Source organism: Nerophis lumbriciformis, linkage group LG14, assembly GCF_033978685.3.
Source record: "Nerophis lumbriciformis linkage group LG14, RoL_Nlum_v2.1, whole genome shotgun sequence".
NCBI classification, from domain to species: domain Eukaryota; kingdom Metazoa; phylum Chordata; class Actinopteri; order Syngnathiformes; family Syngnathidae; genus Nerophis; species Nerophis lumbriciformis.
In genome coordinates this window covers 5,914,152-5,939,874 of record NC_084561.2, presented here as the reverse complement: position 1 = coordinate 5,939,874, position 25,723 = coordinate 5,914,152, and the positions used below count along the sequence as shown (strand labels likewise).

The window sequence follows — 25,723 nt, the reverse complement described above, 5'->3', positions numbered from 1 at the left end:
TGTACACAACAAATAATATTATAATATACTATGTACACAATAAATAATGTTATAATTTACTATGTACACAACAAATAATGTTATAATTTACTATGTACACAACAAATAATGTTATAATATACTATGTACACAATAAATGTTATAATGTACTATTTACACAATAAATAATGTTATAATTTACTATGTACACAACAAATAATGTTATAATATACCATGTACACAATAAATAATGTTATAATTTACTATGTACACAACAAATAATGTTATAAGTTACTATGTACACAACAAATAATGTTATAATATACTATGTACACAATAAATAATGTTATAATTTACTATGTACACAACAAATAATGTTATAATTTACTATGTACACAACAAATAATGTTATAATATACTATGTACACAATAAATAATGTTATAATTTACTATTTACACAATAAATAATGTTATAATTTACTATGTACACAACAAATAATGTTAAAATATACATGTACACAATAAATAATGTTATAATTTACTATGTACACAACAAATAATGTTATAATTTACTATGTACACAACAAATAATGTTATAATATACTATGTACACAATAAATAATGTTATAATTTACTATTTACACAATAAATAATGTTATAATTTACTATGTACACAACAAATAATGTTAAAATATACATGTACACAATAAATAATGTTATAATTTACTATGTACACAACAAATAATGTTATAATTTACTATGTACACAACAAATAATGTTATAATATACTATGTACACAATACATCAAGTTATAATTTACTATGTACACAATAACAAATGTTATAATTTACTATGTACACAACAAATAATGTTATAATTTACTATGTACACAACAAATAATGTTATAATTTACTATGTACACAACAAATAATGTTATAATTTACTATGTACACAACAAATGTTATAATTTACTATGTACACAACAAATAATGTTATAATATACTATGTACACAATAAACAATGTTATAATTTACTATGTACACAACAAATAATGTTATAATATACTATGTTCACAATAAATAATGTTATAATTTACTATGTACACAATAAATAATGTTATAATTTACTATGTACACAACAAATAATGTTATAATTTACTATGTATACAACAAATAATGTTATAATTGACTATGTACACAATAAATCAAGTTATAATTGACTATGTACACAACAAATAATGTTATAATTGACTATGTACACAACAAATAATGTTATAATTTACTATGTACACAATAAATCAAGTTATAATTTACTATGTACACAACAAATAATATTATAATTTACTATGTACACAACAAATAATGATATAATTTACTATGTACACAACAAATAATGTTATAATTTATTATCTGCACAACAAATAATGTTATAATTTACTATGTACACAACAAATAATGTTATAATTTACTATCTGCACAACAAATAATGTTATAATTTACTATGTACACAACAAATAATGTTATAATTTACTATCTGCACAACAATTAATGTGTACCATTACACAATATTATCTTCACTTAAAGGAAGCTGACAATCAATCAGTCCAAGTTTATTAATATAGCCCTCAATAACATCACTAAAAATTCACCAATAGGAAGATAGTTGTGTTTACTTTCACTTTGGAACGTGGCTGCCTTTCGTGTGCAGGAGTTGATTAAGAACAAGGCCAAAAGCGGTCAGAGCTGCTGTCTATTGGAAGACGCTTTCTCCCTGGTGTCCTGTCTACCCTGGAGGTCGGACAACCTGCACCAGGCCTCCCTCATCGAGAACTACCCTGCCCCCTTAACCGCCCTGGGAGAGCCTGTGCGACAGGTCAGTGCAAGAAAGTCGGCGAACCCGACGAGGAACGTGGCGCAAAATGAACACTGCTTGTCGTCTTGCCTTCAAGGGAGCCTTCACAGTGTGGGAGGAAGCTCCGGAAACCAAAACCACCTCAAGAGGGCACCAGAGACAAGTCTTTCTTTTCAAAGAATGTATCGTCCTATGCAAACTGAAAAGAGAGGCTAGTGAGACGTACACCTTTAAGAATAAAATGAAGGTAACATATTGTTTACAGTGGGTCTGGATTAGGTTTTTGCCTCATTTTGCACTTAAAGCGTGAGGAAAGAAGAGTGTTTTCTTGATGTGAAGCCCCGGAAGAGAAAGAGATGATATATTATTATCTGCTCACAGATGCTCCCTGGTGGTTGTTTGAGCAAACTGCATGGATAAATTAATACATAAATAAATGAATGCTTCAGTCGCATGCAGGATTGAGGCAAAAATTGATCCAGACCCACAGTGTCACACCACACAAGGTCCAACGTGACGAGATACACATCCTCTCTTTGGCAGCTGAATGATGTGGAGCTCAAGGAGACGACGCGAGGCGATGATAAGACGTGGGAGGTGTGGCACGAGCACAGGGGGTCGGTGCGCAGGTACACGCTGCAGGGACGCTCAGCGCTCACCAAACTGTCTTGGCTCAAAGACCTGAAGGAGCTGCAGCAACGCGCCGTCCTGCCAGCTAACAGTAGGTCTTCCGCAAACCGCACATTTAGTCCAATGTCAGTAGGTTTACTTTCCACAGTAATGCAGCATTTGCAGCTTTTCACATTAAAACACGCGTCAAAGTCAAGGCCCGGGAGCCAGATTTGGGCTGCCACATGTGATGTGGCAGTTGAACAATGTCACCCACTGGATTATTCAATGTGTTCAGCTATTTCATTTAACGTGGTCCATCAAGTCATTTAACGTGGTCCATCAAGTCATCTAACGTGGTCCGTCAAGTCATTTAACGTGGTCCATCATGTCCGTATAAGATGATGTGGTCTGCCACATCATCTACTTCATTTAATGTGGTCCATCACTTCACTTCCAGTCCATCCAGTCATTTAATGTGGTCCATCCAGTCATTTAATGTGGTCCATCCAGACATTTAATGTGGTCCATCCAGTCATTTAATGTGGTCCATCATGTCCGTATAAGATGATGTGGTCTGCCACATCATCTACTTCATTTAATGTGGTCCATCACTTCACTTCCAGTCCATCCAGTCATTTAATGTGGTCCATCCAGTCATTTAATGTGGTCCATCCAGTCATTTAATGTGGTCCATCCAGTCATTTAATGTGGTCCATCATGTCCGTATAAGATGAGGTGGTCTGCCAAATCATCTACTTCATTCAATGTGATCCATCACTTCATTTAATGTGGTCCATCCAGTCATTTAGTGTGGTCCATCCAGTCATTTAATGTGGTCCATCCAGTCATTTAATGTGGTCCATCAAGTCATTTAATGTGGTCCATCCAGTCATTTAATGTGGTCCATCATGTCCGTATAAGATGATGTGGTCTGCCACATCATCTACTTCATTTAATGTGGTCCATCACTTCATTTAATGTGGTCCATCCAGTCATTTAATGTGGTCCATCCAGTCATTTAATGTGGTCCATCCAGTCAATTAATGTGGTCCATCATGTCCGCATAAGACGATGTGGTCTGCCACATCATCTACTTCATTTAATGTGGTCCATCACTTAATTTAATGTGGTCCATCCAGTCATTTAATGTGGTCCATCCAGTCATTTAATGTGGTCCATCCAGTCATTTAATGTGGTCCATCCAGTCATTTAACGTGGTCCATCATGTCCGTATAAGACAATGTGGTCTGCCACATCATCTACTTCATTTAATGAGGTCCATCAAGTCATTTAATATGGTCCATCAAGTCATTTAACGTGGTCTATCAAGTCATTTAATGTGGTCCATCAAGTCATTTAATGTGGTCCATCAAGTTATTTAACGTGGTCCATCAAGTCGTTTAACGTGGTCCATCAAGTCATTTAATGTGGTCCATCAAGTCATTTAATGTGGTCTGTCATGTCCGTATAAGACAATGTGGACTGCCACATCATCTACTTCATTTAATGTGGTCCATCAAGTCATTTAATGTGGTCTGTCGTGTCAGTAACACGGCCTGCCATGTCATTCATCTAATGTCGTCTGCCACATCATCTAATGTGACCCGCCCGCCATGTCTTTCAATGTGGTCCGTCACAACGTTTAACGTGGTCCGTCACGTCATTTAATGTGGTCCTTCACGTCATTTAACGTGGTCCGTTACGTCATTTAATTTGGCCCGCCACGTCATTTTAAGTGGTCCATCAAATCATTTAATGTGGTCTGTCGTGTCAGTAACACGGCCCATGTCATGTCATTCATCTAATGTTGTCTGCCACACCATTTAATGTGACCCGCCATGTCTTTAAATGAGGTCCGCCACCTTATTTAATGTGGTCCTTCATGTCATTTAATTCATCTTAAGGCCCAAGCTGTTTGTTTACATGCTTTTTTTTTCTTTTTCTCTTAGCTATTTGGGCTTATTAGACCCTAATTAGAATAAAAACTAAGAATCATCTTTTGATATGATGTACTTAGTCCATAAGTACACAAACGTGTACTTCATGTTTAGTGACATGCTAATTCTTATTTTTACACTTTTTTTTCCCAAATTCCATTGTATATTTTACTCTTCTGACACCACCAGATGGCAGTATAAGTGTCCACATAAGTGGCCATAAGACCCCAATTCAGTAGTGTACACAATTTTGGAAATAAGAGCTAAAAGGTGCTGTCCACGCATGTGGCCACTAAGGCCTTTACAGGTTTTTAATGTGGCCCAACACATAAAAATGGCTTCCGGATGTTTTAATTTTTCAGTGTGCGGCCCTTCAGTGGAACAAGTTTGGACACCCCTGCATTGCTTAAGGAGGGCGTGTCTTTGTGCAGCTATGAGCGGTGGGTGGGCCGTGGGGCCTGGAACCAACCAACCCCTGACTAATCGCAACAAACTAGGCGTGGTCAGTGGAGTTGGCGGTAGAATCGATAAAATGTTGGGGCCAAGAAGACACAACTTACTACATATTTTATTCCAAAAACATGAGCATGATAGGACCCCTTCAATGTCGCTGTGTTGGTGTCGTTCAAAAGGCCCGCCTGTGTTCAAATCCCTACTGTCGGACTGCACAACCAAGATGGGACAGACCATCAAACTGAGCTGCAATGTCACAGGAACGCCTCTACCCCACATCACTTGGCTCAAAGGTGCGATTGAAATGCTTTATATATAGTTCACATTAGGGATGTCCCGATCCGATATTTGGATTGGATCGGCCGCCGATATTTGCCAAAAAATGCGTATCGGCAAGGCATGGGAAAATGCCGATCCAGATCCAGTTTTAAAAAAAAACTGGATCGGTCCGTGTTTTCCAACGCACCGATTTAAATAATACATTCCACTTTTCTGCTGCTCCCTATTTTCCGTTCCGCATTTTCCAGCACACCTTCAACACATCCACAGGTCTGTGGATTCTCACGCAGTTGCTTTTAGCTGCGGACATTACACGACAGGCTCTTCTCACGCTTTCCTGTGTCTCCCTCTCACAGACAGCAAGCGCACCTTCTTACACACGTCACATACTGTCACGTCATACGTCACATACGTATACGTCCTCCCCGAGCAGAGAGGTAGCAGCATGGCTAACGTTAGCTGTGATGCTAGCGCACGGCAAAATCTATGCCACGCACAAAATCAAATAAAAAAATAAGCGCATAACAATTTTCGACACACGGACACGACAAAGAACAGTTTTCGTCATCATTGTTCAAATATTGTAACGTCTGTCGAGACGCTTATCTCCATTCGGTGCCACACGCCCACACCGTCAAAATGCTGAAGCAAACATTTCCAGATCAACACCGTATGAAAAAATTAGTGATTTTTTTGTAGTTGTGATTTCCCTCTCTGCATGAAAGTTTAAAAGTAGCATATATTAATGCAGTATGAAGAAGAATGTTTTAATGTAGACACATAGAATCATCATACTGCTGTGATTATATGCATCAAGTGTTTATTCAAGGCTAAGGCAAAATATCCACGTATATATTGTGTATCACGATATGGCCTTAAAATATCGCAATATTAAAAAAAGGCCATATCGCCCAGCCCTAGTTTCAATGATGCCATTTCTGTTTGTCATGTATAATTTTGTCTATTTTGTGTTTATCCTTGAATAAACAGGTCAGTTTCTTGTTACCAACCATTGTGTATTATTCAAACTCCCCTAATTCAGCTGGCTAGTTGTTATCAAGTGTACTAAAACCCTTTTCAACATGATTCTGACAACTAAGTAGGCTAAATAACTTTATACTTTAATACATGCTCGGATAGGCCAGTATCGGTCAGTATCGGTATCGGATCGGAAGTGCAAAAACCTGGATCGGGACATCCCTAGTTCACATAGTCAGTCGCATCGCATCGCACAACTAAAATAGATGAGTTTCTTCTTCTCAGATGGCCTACCTTTGGAAGACGATCCTCGTCACATCATCACGGCCGAGCGCTCTGGCACGTGCAGTCTGGTCTTGGACAGCTTGACCGCGGAAGACTCGGGACAATATGTGTGCCATGCATCCAGCAGCGTGGGCAGCGCCGCCTCTCTGGCTACTCTTGTGGTGCAGGGTGAGTCTGAGAGGAAGACAGGAAGGCCAAAATCACTGCCACATCCAGACGCTACAGCATACTTGCCAACCTTGAGACCTCCAATTTCAGGAGGTGGGGTGGGGGGTGGGGGGGGTGGGGGGGGGCGTGGTCGGGGGTGGGACTGGGGCGTGGTTCTGGGCGGGGGCGTGGTTAAGAGGGAAGGTGTATATTGACAGCTAGAATTCACCAAGTCAAGTATTTCATATATATATATATATATATATATGGGGTGGGGGTGGGGGGTGCGTGGTCGGGGGTGGGACTGGGGCGTGGTTCTGGGCGGGGGCGTGGTTAAGAGGGAAGGTGTATATTGACAGCTAGAATTCACCAAGTCAAGTATTTCATATATATATATATATATATGGGGTGGGGGTGGGGGGTGCGTGGTCGGGGGTGGGACTGGGGCGTGGTTGTGGGCGGGGGCGTGGTTAAGAGGGGAGGTGTGTATTGACATTAGAGATGCGCGGTTTGCGGGCACAACCGCGGAGTCCGCGGATTATCCGCGGATCGGGCGGATGAAATTAAAAAAAATTAGATTTTATCCGCGGGTCGGGTCGGGTCGGGCGGTTGAAATAAAAAAAAATTAGATTTTGAATAGATTCAGGCGGGTGGCAGTTAAACCAATTCGGAAATATATATACATAGTTAAATGTTGTTACCCACATACGAAAAACGAGCAGGCACCTGCAGCATATGCCACAACAGAAGAAGAAAAAAAGAGAGATGGACACTTTTACGGAGCGGAGAAGGGACGCCTCGCCGGGGTCCGGGACCGAGGCCCCTTCCCCCGAGAGGGCCCCACCGGGAGCCGTAGCTGAGGCGATCCGCGAGAAGGGCCCGACGCACGTCCAGGGTCACCACCGCGCCCACCGCACCGACACCCCGCCTCGTCCGCCTTCGCCGCGGCCGGCGTCACGCGCAGCAGGTAAGCAGCTTACCTGCCCGCCACCCCCGTGGCCGGGGGCTCGTAACAGGGGTCACTCCGCGCGCTCCGCCCGCGCAGCTTACCTGCCCGCCACCCCTGTTGCCGGGGGCGCGTAACAGGGGTCACTCCGCGCGCAGTGCGCTCACGAAAGGGGTGGGGCTCACCCTGGTTGATATAGACAGCAGGACGGTGGCCATGGAAGTCGGAACCCGCTAAGGAGTGTGTAACAACCCACCTGCCGAATCAACTAGCCCTGAAAATGGATGGCGCTGGAGCGTCGGGCCCATACCCGGCCGTCGCCGGCAGCGAGACGCGCTTGGAGGTGCGCTCAGCGCGGCTCCCATATGATTGCGCACTGGTGTGCGTCTGGGTCGTGACAGAGTGGCACGCGAATGTCTGTGCTGCATTGGATCAGTCTCCTTTCTTTAACAGGCAAAAGCTTTATAACCTCACTAATGCCTTGCATCGTCTATATTAGATATATAACAGCGGGCGGGTGCGGTTCTGATCAAATGTTACATCGGGTGGATGGCGGATGGTTGACGACTTTCTGATGCGGTTGCGGATGAAATAATTGCCTATCCGCGCATCTCTAATTGACATACATATATATATATATGTATATATATATATATATATATATATATATATATATATATATATATATATATATATATATATCTACATCCTGAAAATATGCAAACAAAACTGTGTTTAGATAATTAATACGTCAAACTTGCATAAATAAATCTTAAGGATATAATATAACTTGGCTTCTGAGAGCTTCAAAATGTAATGAATAAAATGCTAAAGTTGATAACAAGCAATTATTTTAATAATTAAATATGGTCATTTTAAATTAATTATTATGATCATTTAAAATTAATTATTTCATATATGTTTATTTTAATGTATAATTCTATGGCTGGATGTAATAAGGAGTCAGAAAAAATACAAATAAAAACACAATTAATTTTGATGTTTTTAGCAAAATATAGTAAAAATGTATTTAGTTTTTTTTTTGTAATTAATAAATATATTTATTTTTAGGTAAGATAAACATAATAATACAATGTGTCTCTAGTCTGGATGATTTAGTTCTTGTCACCCTGTTGTCCTCCTGTCATAAAAAAAAAAGGCTGTCCTCACTCAGGTCCGCATGGAGCTGGAGGGGGCGTGGCCTCCAGCTCCGGCTGAAAATCGGGAGATTTTCGGGAGAATATTTGTCCCGGGAGGTTTTCGGGAGAGGCGCTGAATTTCGGGAGTCTCCCGGAAAATTCGGGAGGGTTGGCAAGTATGCGCTACAGACCTAATATTTAGGGAAGCGCCAAGTGATCGGCCACGGACCAGTATCGGCCGATGTTTGTGACAAACTACCAGGGTTGTAAGGCGCCTAAAGATTGGATCCGATTCCGATTTCTGGGGTGACGATTTGATTCAATGTAATATTTGCCATAATAATGTCCTACTGGTTGCATGGAGAGGGCCTAAAAACGTCCTTTTAAAACTTGATTATAAAATGAAATATATATTTACTTATATAATGTATATACAGTCGTGGTCAAAAGTTTACAAACACTTGTAAAGAACATAATGTCATGGCTGTCTTGAGTTTCCAATCATTTCTACAACTCTTATTTTTTTGTGATAGAGTGATTGGAGCACATACTTGTTGCTCACAAAAAACAACGTGGGTAACAGCAAGGCATACTTAGTCAACAACCACACAGGTTACACTGACGGTGGCGGTATAAAAAAAACTTTAACACTCTTACTAATAATGCGCCACACTGTGAACCCACACCAAACAAGAATGACAAACACATTTCGGGAGAACATCTGCACCGTAACACAACATAAACACAACAGGACAAATACCCAGAATCCCATGCAGCCCTAACTCTTCCGGGATACATTATACACCCCCGCTACCAAACCCCGCCCACCTCAACCGACGCACAGAGAGGGAACAGGGTTGGGGTGGGGGCGGGGTTTGGTGGTAGCAGGGGTGTATAATGTAGCCCGGAAGAGTCAGGGCTGCATGGGATTCTGGGTGTTTGTTCTGTTGTGTTTATGTTGTGTTAAGGTGCAGATGTTCTCCCGAAATGTGTTTGTCATTCTTGTTTGGTTTTGGTTCAAAGTGTGGCGCATTATTAGTAAGAGTGTTAAAGTTGTTTTATATGGTCACCGTCAGTGTAACCTGTGTGGCTGTTGACCAAGTATGCCTTGCTGTCACGTACGTGTGCAAGCAGAAAATGTATATTGTACAGGTAAAAGCCAGTAAATTAGAATATTTTGAAAAACTTGATTTATTTCAGTAATTGCATTCAAAAGGTGTAACTTGTACATTATATTTATTCATTGCACACAGACTGATGCATTCAAATGTTTATTTCATTTAATTTTGATGATTTGAAGTGGCAACAAATGAAAATCCAAAATTCCGTGTGTCACAAAATTAGAATATTACTTAAGGCTAATACAAAAAAGGGATTTTTAGAAATGTTGGCCAACTGAAAAGTATGAAAATGAAAAATATGAGCATGTACAATACTCAATACTTGGTTGGAGCTCCTTTTGCCTCAATTACTGCGTTAATGCGGCGTGGCATGGAGTCGATGAGTTTCTGGCACTGCTCAGGTGTTATGAGAGCCCAGGTTGCTCTGATAGTGGCCTTCAACTCTTCTGCGTTTTTGGGTCTGGCATTCTGCATCTTCCTTTTCACAATACCCCACAGATTTTCTATGGGGCTAAGGTCAGGGGAGTTGGCGGGCCAATTTAGAACAGAAATATCATGGTCCGTAAACCAGGCACGGGTAGATTTTGCGCTGTGTGCAGGTGCCAAGTCCTGTTGGAACTTGAAATCTCCATCTCCATAGAGCAGGTCAGCAGCAGGAAGCATGAAGTGCTCTAAAACTTGCTGGTAGACGGCTGCGTTGACCCTGGATCTCAGGAAACAGAGTGGACCGACACCAGCAGATGACATGGCACCCCAAACCATCACCCAACCATGCAAATTTTGCACTTCCTTTGGAAATCGAGGTCCCAGAGTCTGGAGGAAGACAGGAGAGGCACAGGATCCACGTTGCCTGAAGTCTAGTGTAAAGTTTCCACCATCAGTGATGGTTTGGGGTGCCATGTCATCTGCTGGTGTCGGTCCACTCTGTGTGACTATCAGTGGTACTTTAACTTTAGCTTTTTTATTTGCACAAAATATTTTTGGTAGTTTTTGTTATGATTTCCAAATTGTTTTTTAAATATGTTTAAGAAATTCAGGGAATAATTCCCTGGACTCAGGAGGACTTTTAGGGCCAAAACCAAATTATTTAAAACTATTTTTTTTTTTTACTTTTGTTTCGTTAATGTGTACTATTGTGTGCAATAAAAGAAAAATAAGGAAGTAGTTTAAATATTGTGTTGATATTGTAGCACTGCCAATAGCACTCACCATAAATACATGAAAACATTTACAGTTATTTAACAGGCAGCATAAAACCCTGATATAATTCCCAACCAAAACACATTAACAAAGATACTTTTTTAAGATGTAGTATTTAACAGTATTACACAACAACCAATGTTTACCAGCAAGTGTTTTATCAAAGTTATAAGAAAAGTACCTTTGAATTTTGCCAACTTTCTCCAGGGTAGGTAGCCTGGCTAACTTCCCGGTAGCCTCGCTAACTTCCTGTTAGCTTCCGGGTAGCCTGGCTAACTTCCTGTTAGCTAGCTTCCCGGTAGCCTCGCCAACTTCCTGTTAGCGAAGATCTTTTTTTAATTTTATTTTTAATTTTTTATTTTATAAACCTTTGATTGATTGATTGATTGAGACTTTAATTAGTAGGTTGCACAGTGAAGTACATATTCCGTACAAATGACCACTAAATGGTAAGTTTTTCAACTTGTTTAAGTCGGGGTCCACTTAAATTGATTCATGATACAGATATATACTATCAGCATAATACAGTCATCACACAAGATAATCATCAGGGTGTATACATTGAATTATTTACATTATTTACAATTCGGGGTGTGGAGGGGGGGTTGTTATCATCAGTCATCAACAATTGAGAACAGAGAAATGGACATTGAAACAGTGTAGGTCTGACTTGGTAGGATATGTACAGCAAGTAGTGGACATAGAGAGAGAGAGAGAGAGAGAGAGAGAGAGAGAGAGAGAGAGAGAGAGAGATCAGAAGGCATAAGAAAAATATTTGATTATTAACAATCCGGGGAGGGTGTTAGTTTAGGGTTGAAGTTGCCCGGAGGTGTACTTTTATTGCGGTTTTGAAGGAGGACCTTTACTTATAAATTTCAACATTTACAAACAGTTGAGAAATAATAGTCAAAGTAAGTACAAATACAGTACAAAAACAGTACAACACAGCACCAGGGGGTTGTAAATTCAAAGTAACATATATATATATATATATATATATATATATATATATATATATATATATATATATATATATATATATATATGTTTTAATAAGATTATCCAAAAAATAGTGCTCGATACCGTGGTAGAGCGCAATATATGTATGTGTGGGAAAAAAATCACAAGACTACTTCATCTCTACAGGCCTGTTTCATGAGGGGTTCCCTCAATCATCTCCTGATGATTGAGGGAACCCCTCATGAAACAGGCCTGTAGAGATGAAGTAGTCTTGTGATTTTTCCCCACACATACATATATATATATATATATTTATAAAACAAACAAAGTGCAAAGCCATAGGCTCACCCAATTTCAGTAAATAACTTAAATTTGGAACACAGCATCATTGTTCGCACAGATTTTTGTATTAGCGAACATCCTTAGGAGCCTGGCTAACGTTTTGTATTAATTAATTAATTAATTAATTAATTTATTTATTTATTTATTTATTTATTTATTTATTTATGTATTTTTTTATTTTTTTATTTTTTATTGAACAGCAAACATACATTTATAATGCACACAAAAGTCAAGGCACTTTCAACATCAGCGAAACATGTCACAGAAAATAAAACTAAAGCAAATACAGATAGCGTATTAAACAATAATAAAAAAAAAAAAAATAAATAAAAATACTTTTTTTTTTTAAAGACAAAAAGGGCTACCTAAATCACTTTAAATGTTTTTAACAATTTATTTATTTTAATTTTTTTTATTGAACAACAAATTGCACACAAAAGTCAAGGCACTTTCAACATCAGCGAAACATGTCAGAAAAAAACTAAAGCAAATACAGATAGAGTATTAAATAATAATAAATAATAATAATAAAAAATATGACAAAAAAATATGTATAATTTTTAAAAAAGACAAAAAGGGCTACCTAAATCACTTTAAATGTTTTTAACAATTTATTTATTTACATTTTTTTTATTGAACAACAAACATACATTTATAATGCACACAAAAGTCAAGGCACTTTCAACATCAGCGAAACATGTCACAGAAAAAAAACTAAAGCAAATACAGATAGCGTATTAAACAATAATAAAGACAAAAAGGGCTACCTAAATCACTTTAAATGTTTTTAACAATTTATTTATTTATTTAAATTGTTTTTATTGAACAACAAATACATTTACAATACACACAAAAGTCAAGGCACTTTCAACATCAGCGAAACATGTCAGAAAAAAAACTAAAGCAAATACAGAGTATTAAATAATAATAAATAATAATAATAAAAAATATGACAAAAAAATATATATGATTTTGAAAAAAGACAAAAAGGGCTACCTAAATCACTTTAAATGTTTTTAACAATTTATTTACCGGTATTTAACATTTTTTTATTGAACAACAAATACATTCACAATGCACACAAAAGTCAAGGCACTTCCAACATCAGCGAAACATGTCAGAAAAAAAAACTAAAGCAAATACAGAGTATTAAATAATAATAAATAATAATAATAAAAAATATGACAAAAAAATATATATAATTTTGAAAAAAGACAAAAAGGGCTACCTAAATCACTTTAAATGTTTTTAACAATTTATTTATTTAACATTTTTTTATTGAACAACAAATACATTCACAATGCACACAAAAGTCAAGGCACTTCCAACATCAGCGAAACATGTCAGAAAAAAAACTAAAGCAAATACAGAGTATTAAATAATAATAAATAATAATAATAAAAAATATGACAAAAAAATATATATAATTTTGAAAAAAGACAAAAAGGGCTACCTAAATCACTTTAAATGTTTTTAACAATTTATTTATTTAACATTTTTTTATTGAACAACAAACATACATTTATAATGCACACAAAAGTCAAGGCACTTTCAACATCAGCAAAACATGTCACAGACAAAAAAACTAAAGCAAATACAGATAGCATATTAAACAATAATAAAAAATATGAAAAAAAAAAAAAAAAAAAAATTTTAAAGACAAAAAGGGCTACCTAAATCACTTTAAATGTTTTTAACAATTTATTTATTTCATTTTTTTTTATTGAACAACAAATACATTTACAATGCACACAAAAGTCAAGGCACTTTCAACATCAGCGAAACATGTCAGAAAAAAAACTAAAGCAAATACAGATAGAGTATTAAATAATAATAAATAATAATAATAAAAAATATGACAAAAAAATATATATAATTTTTAAAAAAGACAAAAAGGGCTACCTAAATCACTTTAAATGTGTTTAACAATTTATATATTTAAAAATGTTTTATTGAACAACAAACATACATTTATAATGCACACAAAAGTCAAGGCACTTTCAACATCAGCAAAACATGTCACAGACAAAAAACTAAAGCAAATACAGATAGAGTATTAAATAATAATAAAAAATATTTAAAAAAAACAATAACATTTTTTTAAAAGACAAAAAGGGCTACCTAAATCACTTTAAATGTTTTCAACAAAGATATCAATGTAAGGACTTTTGTACTCTTAATCATCCTACAGGATTTGATTGATAATTGTAAACCATTAAGCTAATTAGAAAATGTAGGCCTTACTTTCATAAATCAACATTTATGTCGAAAAAATGTGTGTATTTTACTTTTAATCTGTTTTATTTTCTTTAAAAGCTCCTGTGCCATATTGTATGTTATACTTTGTACTAATTTTACGTCTAATTAAGCAGTTTGGTCAGTGGTTAGAGTATAAAAACACTTCATATTTAATATTTAAAATCTCTGTTTGTCGCAGCTCCACCCAGATTTGTCAGTCGGCTGGAGAGTTCTTGCCTGATGGAGAAGGAGGACATGGCCTTCACCTGTTCCACCCTGACCACTCCTTTACCCAGAATCAGGTCAGTGACGTTCCTAGCGGCCAGCGCTGCTGCTCAATGCTCCCCTCACCTCCCAGGGGGTGAACAAGGGTGATGGGTCAAATGCAGAGGACAAATTTCACCACACCTAGTGTGTGTGTGACAATCATTGGTACTTTAACTTTAATACATCATTCTGGCAATAATACCATGTAAAGTGTGCAGTCCGTCGCATCGCGCTTCAGAGATTGCGGCTTCACGACATCACGGAATAAAAAAAAAAGTTTAAGCCTATTCTATGTATTTCAGCCATAAATTAAACATGTTCAAGCACAAAAATGGCCAAATGAATTTAAAATAGCAATACTACAGCAATAGAGGCCACTAGATGAAAGTAAACCAATCAGAGCGCGCTCTCCTGTGTCATGGCCACTGATTGGCTCAGCCTCAGGCAACATTACTGTAATGCACAGGTGTCAAACTCAAGGCCCGGGGTCCAGATGTGGCTCTCTGCATCATTTTATTTGGCCCTCGAAAGCCTGGAATTAATATGTATCAATAAAGTACTGTAACTTTTTTTTTTTACTAAATGTATTCTTTCTTTCTATTTTGGGAGAAAAACAAATATATGTACTCCATGTAATCGCAAATAATGTTAACTTAAATGGTGTCTAATTATGCAAAAATATATGATCAAACATTCAAACCAATTTTTTTATTTTTTATTTTGTGGCGAGTCCGGACTATTTTACATAATAAAAGAGTCCCCAATCACATAGTCTATAATTAACAAAGCCTGACCAATGCCGTAATAATGACTTAATAATCTTGATTTCATACACTCCACACAAGCGAATAAAGGGCATACTTAGTCAACAGCAATACATGTCACACTAAAGGTGGCAGTATGAACAATGCCAACACTGTCATAAACATGTGCTATATAGTGAAACCATACTAAACAACACTGTCATAAATATGTGCCATATAGTGAAACCACACTAAACAACACTGTCATAAACATGTGCCATACAGTGAAACCACACTAAACAACACTGTCATAAACATGTGCCATATAGTGAAACCACACTAAACAACACTGTCATAAATATGTGCCATATAGTGAAACCACACTAAATAACACTGTCATAAATATGTGCCATATAGTGAAACCACACTAAACAACACTGTCATAAACATGTGCCATATAGTGAAACCACACTAAACAACACTGTCATAAACATGTGCCATATAGTGAAACCACACTAAACAAAAACAACAAACACATTTTGGGAGAATATTTGCACCGCAACACAACGTAAACACTACAGAACAAATTCCCAGAATTCCCTGCAGCACCAACTCTTCCGGGACCCTACAATATGAACAAACGCCATTGGTGGATCTACTACACCTGACGTCCACTGTAATGATACCACGTACAATGGCGTATCGAGTCGATACTACTATGATTACATCGATATTTTTTAACATCACAAAAACAACTTTTTTTAAAACTTTTTTTTACTTTTTTTACTTTTTTAAAACTTTTTTTTAACTTTTTTTAACTTTTTTATCTTTTTTTTAACTTTTTTTAACTTTTTTAAACTTTTTTTTTAAAAATTTTACCCTAACCCTAACACTAACCCTAACCCTAACCCTAACCCTAACCCTAACCCTAAAAAAAAATGTTAATTGTTAAAATTGTTTAAAAAAATTAAAAAAAAATTTAAAAAAAACTTAACATTTTTTTACAAATTAAAAAAAAATAAAAAAAATAAAAAACATTAAAAAACATTTTTTTTGAATTAAAAAAATTTGAAAATCATTTTTAACCTTGAAAAAAAAATGTTATCTTGAAATTTTTTTTTTACCTTGAAAATCATTTTTTACCTTGAAAATCATGTTTTAACTTAAAACATTTTTTTTAAATTTTAAAAATGTTTTACATTTTTTTAAAAAATTTTTTAATTTTTGTAACATTTTTAAAAAAATTTAAAATATTTAAAAATTTTAAATTTTTAAAATTTTTTAAAAATTTTAATTTTTTTTTATTTATTTTTTAATATTTTTAATTTTTTTTAAATATTTTTAATTTTTTTTAACTTTTTTTTAAACCACACAATGAAACCACACTAAACAACACTGTCATAAACATGTGCCATATAGTGAAACCACACTAAACAACACTGTCATAAACATGTGCCATATAGTGAAACCACACTAAACAACACTGTCATAAACATGTGTCATATAGTGAAACCACACTAAACAACACTGTCATAAACATGTGCCATATAGTGAAACCACACTAAACAACACTGTCATAAACATGTGCCATATAATGAAACCACACTAAACTACACTGTCATAAACATGTGCCATATAGTGAATCCACACTAAACAACACTGTCATAAACATGTGCCATATAGTGAAACCACACTAAACAAAAACAACAAACACATTTTGGGAGAATATTTGCACCGCAACACAACGTAAACACTACAGAACAAATTCCCAGAATTCCCTGCAGCACCAACTCTTCCGGGACCCTACAATATGAACAAACGCCATTGGTGGATCTACACCTGACGTCCACTGTAATGATACCACGTACAATGGCGTATCGAGTCGATACTACTATGATTACATCGATATTTTTTAACATCACAAAAACAACTTTTTTTAAAACTTTTTTTTACTTTTTTTACTTTTTTAAAACTTTTTTTTAACTTTTTTTAACTTTTTTATCTTTTTTTTAACTTTTTTTAACTTTTTTAAACTTTTTTTTTTTAAATTTTACCCTAACCCTAACACTAACCCTAACCCTAACCCTAACCCTAACCCTAACCCTAAAAAAAAATGTTAATTGTTAAAATTGTTTAAAAAAATTAAAAAAAAATTAAAAAAAAACTTAACATTTTTTTACAAATTAAAAAAAAATAAAAAAAAATAAAAAACATTAAAAAACATTTTTTTTGAATTAAAAAAATTTGAAAATCATTTTTAACCTTGAAAAAAAAATGTTATCTTGAAATTTTTTTTTTACCTTGAAAATCATTTTTTACCTTGAAAATCATGTTTTAACTTAAAACATTTTTTTTAAATTTTAAAAATGTTTTACATTTTTTTAAAAATTTTTTTAATTTTTGTAACATTTTTAAAAAAATTTAAAATATTTAAAAATTTTAAATTTTTAAAATTTTTTAAAAATTTTAATTTTTTTTTATTTATTTTTTAATATTTTTAATTTTTTTTAAATATTTTTAATTTTTTTTAACTTTTTTTTAAACCACACAATGAAACCACACTAAACAACACTGTCATAAACATGTGCCATATAGTGAAACCACACTAAACAACACTGTCATAAACATGTGCCATATAGTGAAACCACACTAAACAACACTGTCATAAACATGTGTCATATAGTGAAACCACACTAAACAACACTGTCATAAACATGTGCCATATAGTGAAACCACACTAAACAACACTGTCATAAACATGTGCCATATAGTGAAACCACACTAAACAACACTGTCATAAACATGTGCCATATAGTGAAACCACACTAAACAACACTGTCATAAACATGTGTCATATAGTGAAACCACACTAAACAACACTGTCATAGATATGTGCCATATAGTGAAACCACACTAAACAACACTGTCATAAAAACGTGCCATATAGTGAAACTACACTAAACAACACTGTCATAAACATGTGCCATATAATGAAACCAAACTAAACAACACTGTCATAAACATGTGCCATATAGTGAAACCACACTAAACAACACTGTCATAAACATGTGCCATATAGTGAAACCACACTAAACAACACTGTCATAAACATGTGCCATATAGTGAAACCACACTAAACAACACTGTCATAAACATGTGTCATATAGTGAAACCACACTAAACAACACTGTCATAAACATGTGTCATATAGTGAAACCACACTAAACAAAAACAACAAACACATTTTGGGAGAATATTTGCACCGCAACACAACGTAAACACTACAGAACAAATTCCCAGAATTCCCTGCAGCACCAACTCTTCCGGGACCCTACAATATGAACAAACGCCATTGGTGGATCTACTACACCTGACGTCCACTGTAATGATACCACGTACAATGGCGTATCGAGTCGATACTACTATGATTACATCGATATTTTTTAACATCACAAAAACAACTTTTTTTTTAACTTGTTTTAACTTTTTTTAAACTTTTTTTTAACTTTTTTTTAACTTTTTTTAACTTTTTTTAAAAAAATTTACCCTAACCCTAACACTAACCCTAACCCTAACCCTAACCCTAACCGTAAAAAAAAAGTTAATTGTTAAAATTGTTTTAAAAAATTGAAAAAATTAAAAATTATTTTAAATTGTTTAAAAAATAAAAATAAAAATAAAAAAAATAAAAAATTTTTTTTTACTAATTAAAAAAAATAAAAAAATTTAAAAACATTTTTAAAAAATTAAAAAAAATTAAAAATCATTTTTAACTTAAAACATTTTTCTTTTAATTTTTAAACATTTTTACGTTTTTTTAAATCTTTTTTTTAACTTTTTTTTAAACTATTTTTTAAATTTTTTTAAAACTTTTTTTTTAACTTTTTTTTAACTTTTTTTTAAACTTTTTTTTAACTTTAAAAAAAAAAAAATTACCCTAACCATAACCCTAACCCTAATCTTAACCCTAACCCTAACCCTAACCCTAACCCTAAAAAAAATTTTAATTGTTCAAATTGTTTAAAAAAATTAAAAAAAATTGAAATTGTTTTAAATTGTTTAAAAAAAAAAAAAAAAAAGAGTTTACATTTTTTTTACAAATTAAAAAAAATAAAATAAAATAAAAAATTTAAAAACATTTTTAAAAAATTAAAAAAATTTGAAAATCATTTTTAACCTTGATAAAAAAAATTATCTTGAAATTTTTTTTTAACCTTGATAAAAAAATTGATCTTGAAAATTTTTTTTTACCTTGAAAATCATTTTTTACCTTGAAAATCATGTTTTAACTTCAAACATTTTTTTAGTTTAAAATTTTTTTTTATGTTTTTTAAAAATTTAAAAAAAAATTTGTAACATTTTTAAAAAATTTTAAAAATTGTAAAAATTTAAAAAAAATTTATTTAAAAAAAAAATATTTTTACATTTTTTAAATATTTTAAATTTTTTAAAACTTTTTAAAAACTTTTTTTAAACTTTTTTTAAAACTTTTTTTTAACTTCTTTTTAACTTCTTTTTAACTTTTTTTTAAAACTTTTTTTTAAACTTTATTTTAATTTTTTTTTTTTTAATTTTACCCTAACCCAAACCCTAACCCTAACCCTAATCTTAACCCTAACCCTAACCCTAACCCTAATCTTTTTTTTATTTTTATTTTTTTTGTAAAAATTTAAAAAATTAAAAAAAAACAAAAAAATTTCAAAAAATTAAAAAAAATTTAAAATCATTTTTAACTTATAACATTTTTTTTTTTTAATTTTTAAAACATTTTTACGTTTTTTTAATCTTTTTAACTTTTTTTTTAACTTTTTTAAAACTTTTTTTTTACTTTTTTTTAACTTTTTTTAAAACTTTTTTTAAACTTTTTTAAACTTTTTTTTAACTTTAAAAAAATTTTTTTACCCTAACCCTAACCCTAATCTTAACCCTAACCCTAACCCTAACCCTAAAAAAATGTTATAAGTTAAAATTGTTTAAAAAAATTAAAACATTTTAAAATTGTTTAAAATTGTTTTAAAAAATTTAAAAAAATTTAAAAAAAGTTTTAAAAAATTTTACAAATAAAAAAAAATAAAAAAAATAAAAACATTTAAAAACATTTTTTTTAAATTAAAAAAATTTGAAAATCATTTTTAACCTTGAAAAAAAAAATTTATCTTGAAAATTTTTTTTTACCGTGAAAATCATTTTTTACCTTGAAAATCATGTTTTAACTTAAAACATTATTTTTAAATTTTTAAATTTTTTTACGTTTTTTTAATTTTTTTGAAATAATTTTGTAACATTTTTTAAATGTTTAAAAATGTTTTAAAAAATTTAATTTTTTTTTTTTTAATATTTTTAAATTTTTTAAATTTTTTAAATTTTTTAAATTTTTTAAATTTTTTAAATTTTTTAAATTTTTTAAATTTTTTAAAAAAAATTTAACTTTTTTTTAACTTCTTTTTAACTTTTTTTTTTTTTTTTAAACTTTTTTTTAACTTTTTTTTTACTTTTTTTTAACTATTTTTTTTTTAAATTTTTTACCCTAACCCTAATCTTAACCCTAACCCTAACCCCAACTCTAATCTTAACCCTAACCCTAACCCTAACCTTAACCCTAACCCTAACCCTAACCCTAACCCTAACCCTAAAAAAAAATGTTAATTGTTAAAATTGTTTAAAAAAATTAAAAAAATTTAAAATAGTTTTTCTTTTTTTAATTCATATTATGTTTTTAAAGTCAGGAAATACGTCCCTGGACACATGAGGACTTTGAATATGACCAAATGTATGATCCTGTAACTACTTGGTATCGGATCCATACCTACATGTGTGGTATCATCCAAAACTAATGTAAAGTATCAAAGAAGAGAAGAATACGTGATTATTACATTTTAACAGAAGTGTAGATAGAACATGTTAAAAGAGAAAGTAAGCAGATATTAACAGTAAATTAACAAGTAGATTAATAATATTTTTTTACAGTTTGTCCCTCATAATGTGTACAAAATAATAGGTTTATAAATGACACAATATGTTACTGCATACGTCAGCAGACTAATTAGGAGTCTTTGTTTGTTTACTTACTACTAAAAGACAAGTTGTCTAGTATGTTCACTATTTTATTTAAGGACTAAATTACAATAATAAACATCCTAAGATTTTTTGTTAAAATAAAGCCAATAATGACATTTTTTGTGGTCCCCTTTGTTTAGAAAAGTACCGAAAAGTACCAAAATACACTAATACACACACACACACCGAGCACACAATGGCAGAAATGTAGATCGGCGCCTATGGGTTGAGGAACGCCGCTTTGGAGTAGTCCGTGTACAGCTTGAGCGTGAGCCGAATAAACTCCTCCTTTTGTCACAACAGGTGGATGAAAGACGGCCAAGAGCTGACCGACACCTAACCCTAACCCTAACCCTAACCCTATCCCTAAAAAAAATTGTTAATTGTTAAAATTGTTTAAAAAAATTAAAAATTATTTTAAATTGTTTTAAAAAAAAAAAAAAAAAAAAAAAAAAAAAAGTTTTAAAAAATTTTACAAATAAAAAAATTTTTAAAAAATAAAAAAATTTAAAAGCATTTTTGAAAAATTAAAAAAAATTGAAAATCATTTTTAACTTAAAACATTTTTTTTTTTAATTTTAAAAACATTTTTACGTTTTTTTGATCTTTTTTTAACTTTTTTTTAACTTTTTTTTAAACTTTAAAAATTTTTTTTTTACCCTAACCCTAACCCTAATCTTAACCCTAACCCTAACCCTAACCCTAAAAAAAATGTTAATTGTTAAAATTGTTTAAAAAAATTAAAAAAATGTAAAATTGTTTTAAATTGTTTTAAAAAATAAAATAAAATTAAAAAAAAGTTTAAAAAATGTTTACAAATTTAAAAAAAATTAAAAAAATTAAAAAAATTAAAAACATTTAAAAAAAAATAAAAAAATTTGAAAATCATTTTTAACCTTGAAAAAAACAATGTATCTTGAAAATTTTTTTTTACCTTGAAAATCATTTTTTTCCTTGAAAATCATGTTTTAACTTAAAACACTTTTTTTTTTAATTTTTACAATTTTTTTTTACATTGTTTTAATTTTTTTTAAATTTTTGTAACATTTTTAAAAATTTTAAATTTCTTTAAAGATTTTAATTTTTTTAATTTTTTTTTAAATATTTTAAAATTTTTTTAATTTTTTTAAATATTTTTAATTTTTTAAAACTTTTTTTTAACTTTTTTTTAACTTTTTTTTAACTTTTTTTTAACTTTTTTTTAACTTTTTTTTAACTTTTTTTAAACTTTTTTAAAACTTTTTTAAAACTTTTTTTTAACTTTTTTTTAACTTTTTTTTAACTTTTTTTTAACTTTTTTTAAAACTTTTTTTTTACTTTTTTAAAACTTTTTTTTAACTTTTTTAAAACTTTTTTAAAACTTTTTTAAAACTTTTTTTAAAACTTTTTTTAAAACTTTTTTTTAACTTCGTTTTTACCCTAACCCTAACCCTAACCCTACTCTTAACCCTAACCCTAACCCTAACCTTAACCCTAACCCTAACCCTAACCCTAACCCTAAAAAAAAAAGTTAATTGTTAAAATTGTTTAATTAATTAATTTAAAAAAATTAAAATTGTTTTTCTTTTTTTAATTCATATTATGTTTTTAAAGTCAGGAAATACGTCCCTGGACACATGAGGACTTTGAATATGACCAAATGTATGATCCTGTAACTACTTGGTATCGGATCCATACCTACATGTGTGGTATCATCCAAAACTAATGTAAAGTATCAAAGAAGAGAAGAATACGTGATTATTACATTTTAACAGAAGTGTAGATAGAACATGTTAAAAGAGAAAGTAAGAAGATATTAACAGTAAATTAACAAGTAGATTAATAATATTTTTTTTACAGTTTGTCCCTCATAATGTGTACAAAATAATAGGTTTATAAATGACACAATATGTTACTGCATACGTCAGCAGACTAATTAGGAGTCTTTGTTTGTTTACTTACTACTAAAAGACAAGTTGTCTAGAATGTTCACTATTTTATTTAAGGACTAAATTACAATAATAAACATCCTAAGATTTTTTGTTAAAATAAAGCCAATAATGACATTTTTTGTGGTCCCCTTTGTTTAGAAAAGTACCGAAAAGTACCAAAATACACTAATACACACACACACACCGAGCACACAATGGCAGAAATGTAGATCGGCCGCCTATGGGTTGAGGAACGCCGCTTTGGAGTAGTCCGTGTACAGCTTGAGCGTGAGCCGAATAAACTCCTCCTTTTGTCACAACAGGTGGATGAAAGACGGCCAAGAGCTGACCGACACCTAACCCTAACCCTAACCCTAACCCTAACCCTAAAAAAAAATGTTAATTGTTAAAATTGTTTAAAAAAATTAAAAAAATTAAAAATTATTTTAAATTGTTTAAAAAAAATAAAAAAAATAAAAATAAAAAAAAGTTTAAAAAATTTACAAATAAAAAAAAATAAAAAAAATAAAAACATTTAAAAGCATTTTTAAAAAATTAAAAAAAATTTAAAATCATTTTTAACTTAAAACATTTTTTTTTTATTTTAAAAAAAATTACGTTTTTTTGATCTTTTTTTAACTTTTTTAACTTTTTTTTAAACTTTAAAAAAATTTTTTTTTACCCTAACCCTAACCCTAATCTTAACCCTAACCCTAACCCTAACCCTAACCCTAACCCTAAAAAAAATGTTAATTGTTAAAATTGTTTAAAAAAATTTAAAAAATGTAAAATTGTTTTAAATTGTTTTAAAAAATAAAAATAAATTTAAAAAAAAGTTTAAAAAATGTTTATAAATTAAAAAAAAATTAAAAAAATAAAAAAATTTAAAAACATTTTTTAAAAATTAAAAAAATTTGAAAATCATTTTTAACCTTGAAAAAAAAAATATCTTGAAAATTTTTTTTTACCTTGAAAATCATTTTTTACCTTGAAAATCATGTTTTAACTTAAAACACTTTTTTTTTAATTTTTACAATTTTTTTACGTTTTTTTGAATTTTTTTTAAATTTTTGTAACATTTTTAAAATTTTTAAATTTCTTTAAAGATTTTAATTTTTTTTATTTTTTTTAAAAAAAAATTTAATTTTTTAAATATTTTTAATTTTTTAAAACTTTTTTTTAACTTTTTTTTAACTTTTTTTTAACTTTTTTAAAACTTTTTTTTTACTTTTTTTAAACTTTTTTTTAACTTTTTTTTTAACTTTTTTAAAACTTTTTTAAAACTTTTTTTTAACTTTTTTTTTAACTTTTTTTAAAACTTTTTTTTAACTTCGTTTTTACCCTAACCCTAACCCAAACCCTAACCCTAACCCTAATCTTAACCCTAACCCTAACCCTAACCCTACTCTTAACCCTAACCCTAACCCTAACCTTAACCCTAACCCTAACCCTAAAAAAAAAGGTTAATTGTTAAAATTGTTTAAAAAAATTAAAAAAAATTAAAATCGTTTTTCTTTTTTTAATTCATATTATGTTTTTAAAGTCAGGAAATACGTCCCTGGACACATGAGGACTTTGAATATGACCAAATGTATGATCCTGTATCGGATCCATACCTACATGTGTGGTATCATCCAAAACTAATGTAAAGTATCAAAGAAGAGAAGAATACGTGATTATTACATTTTAACAGAAGTGTAGATAGAACATGTTAAAAGAGAAAGTAAGCAGATATTAACAGTAAATTAACAAGTAGATTAATAATCATTTTTTACAGTTTGTCCCTCATAATGTGTACAAAAATAATAGGTTTATAAATGACACAATATGTTACCGCATACGTCAGCAGACTAATTAGGAGTCTTTGTTTGTTTACTTACTACTAAAAGACAAGTTGTCTAGTATGTTCACGATTTTATTTAAGGACTAAATTACAATAATAAACATCCTAAGATTTTTTGTTCAAATAAAGCCAATAATGACATTTTTTGTGGTCCCCTTTGTTTAGAAAAGTACCGAAAAGTACCAAAATACACTAATACACACACACACACACACCGAGCACACAATGGCAGAAATGTAGATCGGCCGCCTATGGGTTGAGGAACGCCGCTTTGGAGTAGTCCGTGTACAGCTTGAGCGTGAGCCGAATAAACTCCTCCTTTTGTCACAACAGGTGGATGAAAGACGGCCAAGAGCTGACCGACACCTAACCCTAACCCTAACCCTAACCCTATCCCTAAAAAAAAATGTTAATTGTTAAAATTGTTTAAAAAAAT

At 31.7% G+C, this 25,723-nt stretch overlaps 1 protein-coding gene across 1 annotated transcript in view; it reads left to right on the top strand.

Annotated features, from left to right (window-relative positions):
- The window catches only part of obscna (obscurin, cytoskeletal calmodulin and titin-interacting RhoGEF a), a 168,689-nt gene that overhangs the window by 85,305 nt on the left and 57,661 nt on the right, over positions 1–25,723 (top strand). The window contains exons 57-62 of the mRNA XM_072914738.1: positions 1,687–1,851; positions 1,928–2,077; positions 2,374–2,551; positions 5,012–5,125; positions 6,375–6,542; positions 14,667–14,769. Coding sequence (XP_072770839.1) covers positions 1,687–1,851; positions 1,928–2,077; positions 2,374–2,551; positions 5,012–5,125; positions 6,375–6,542; positions 14,667–14,769 — 878 coding nt within the window. The remainder of the gene's footprint in view (positions 1–1,686; positions 1,852–1,927; positions 2,078–2,373; positions 2,552–5,011; positions 5,126–6,374; positions 6,543–14,666; positions 14,770–25,723) is intronic.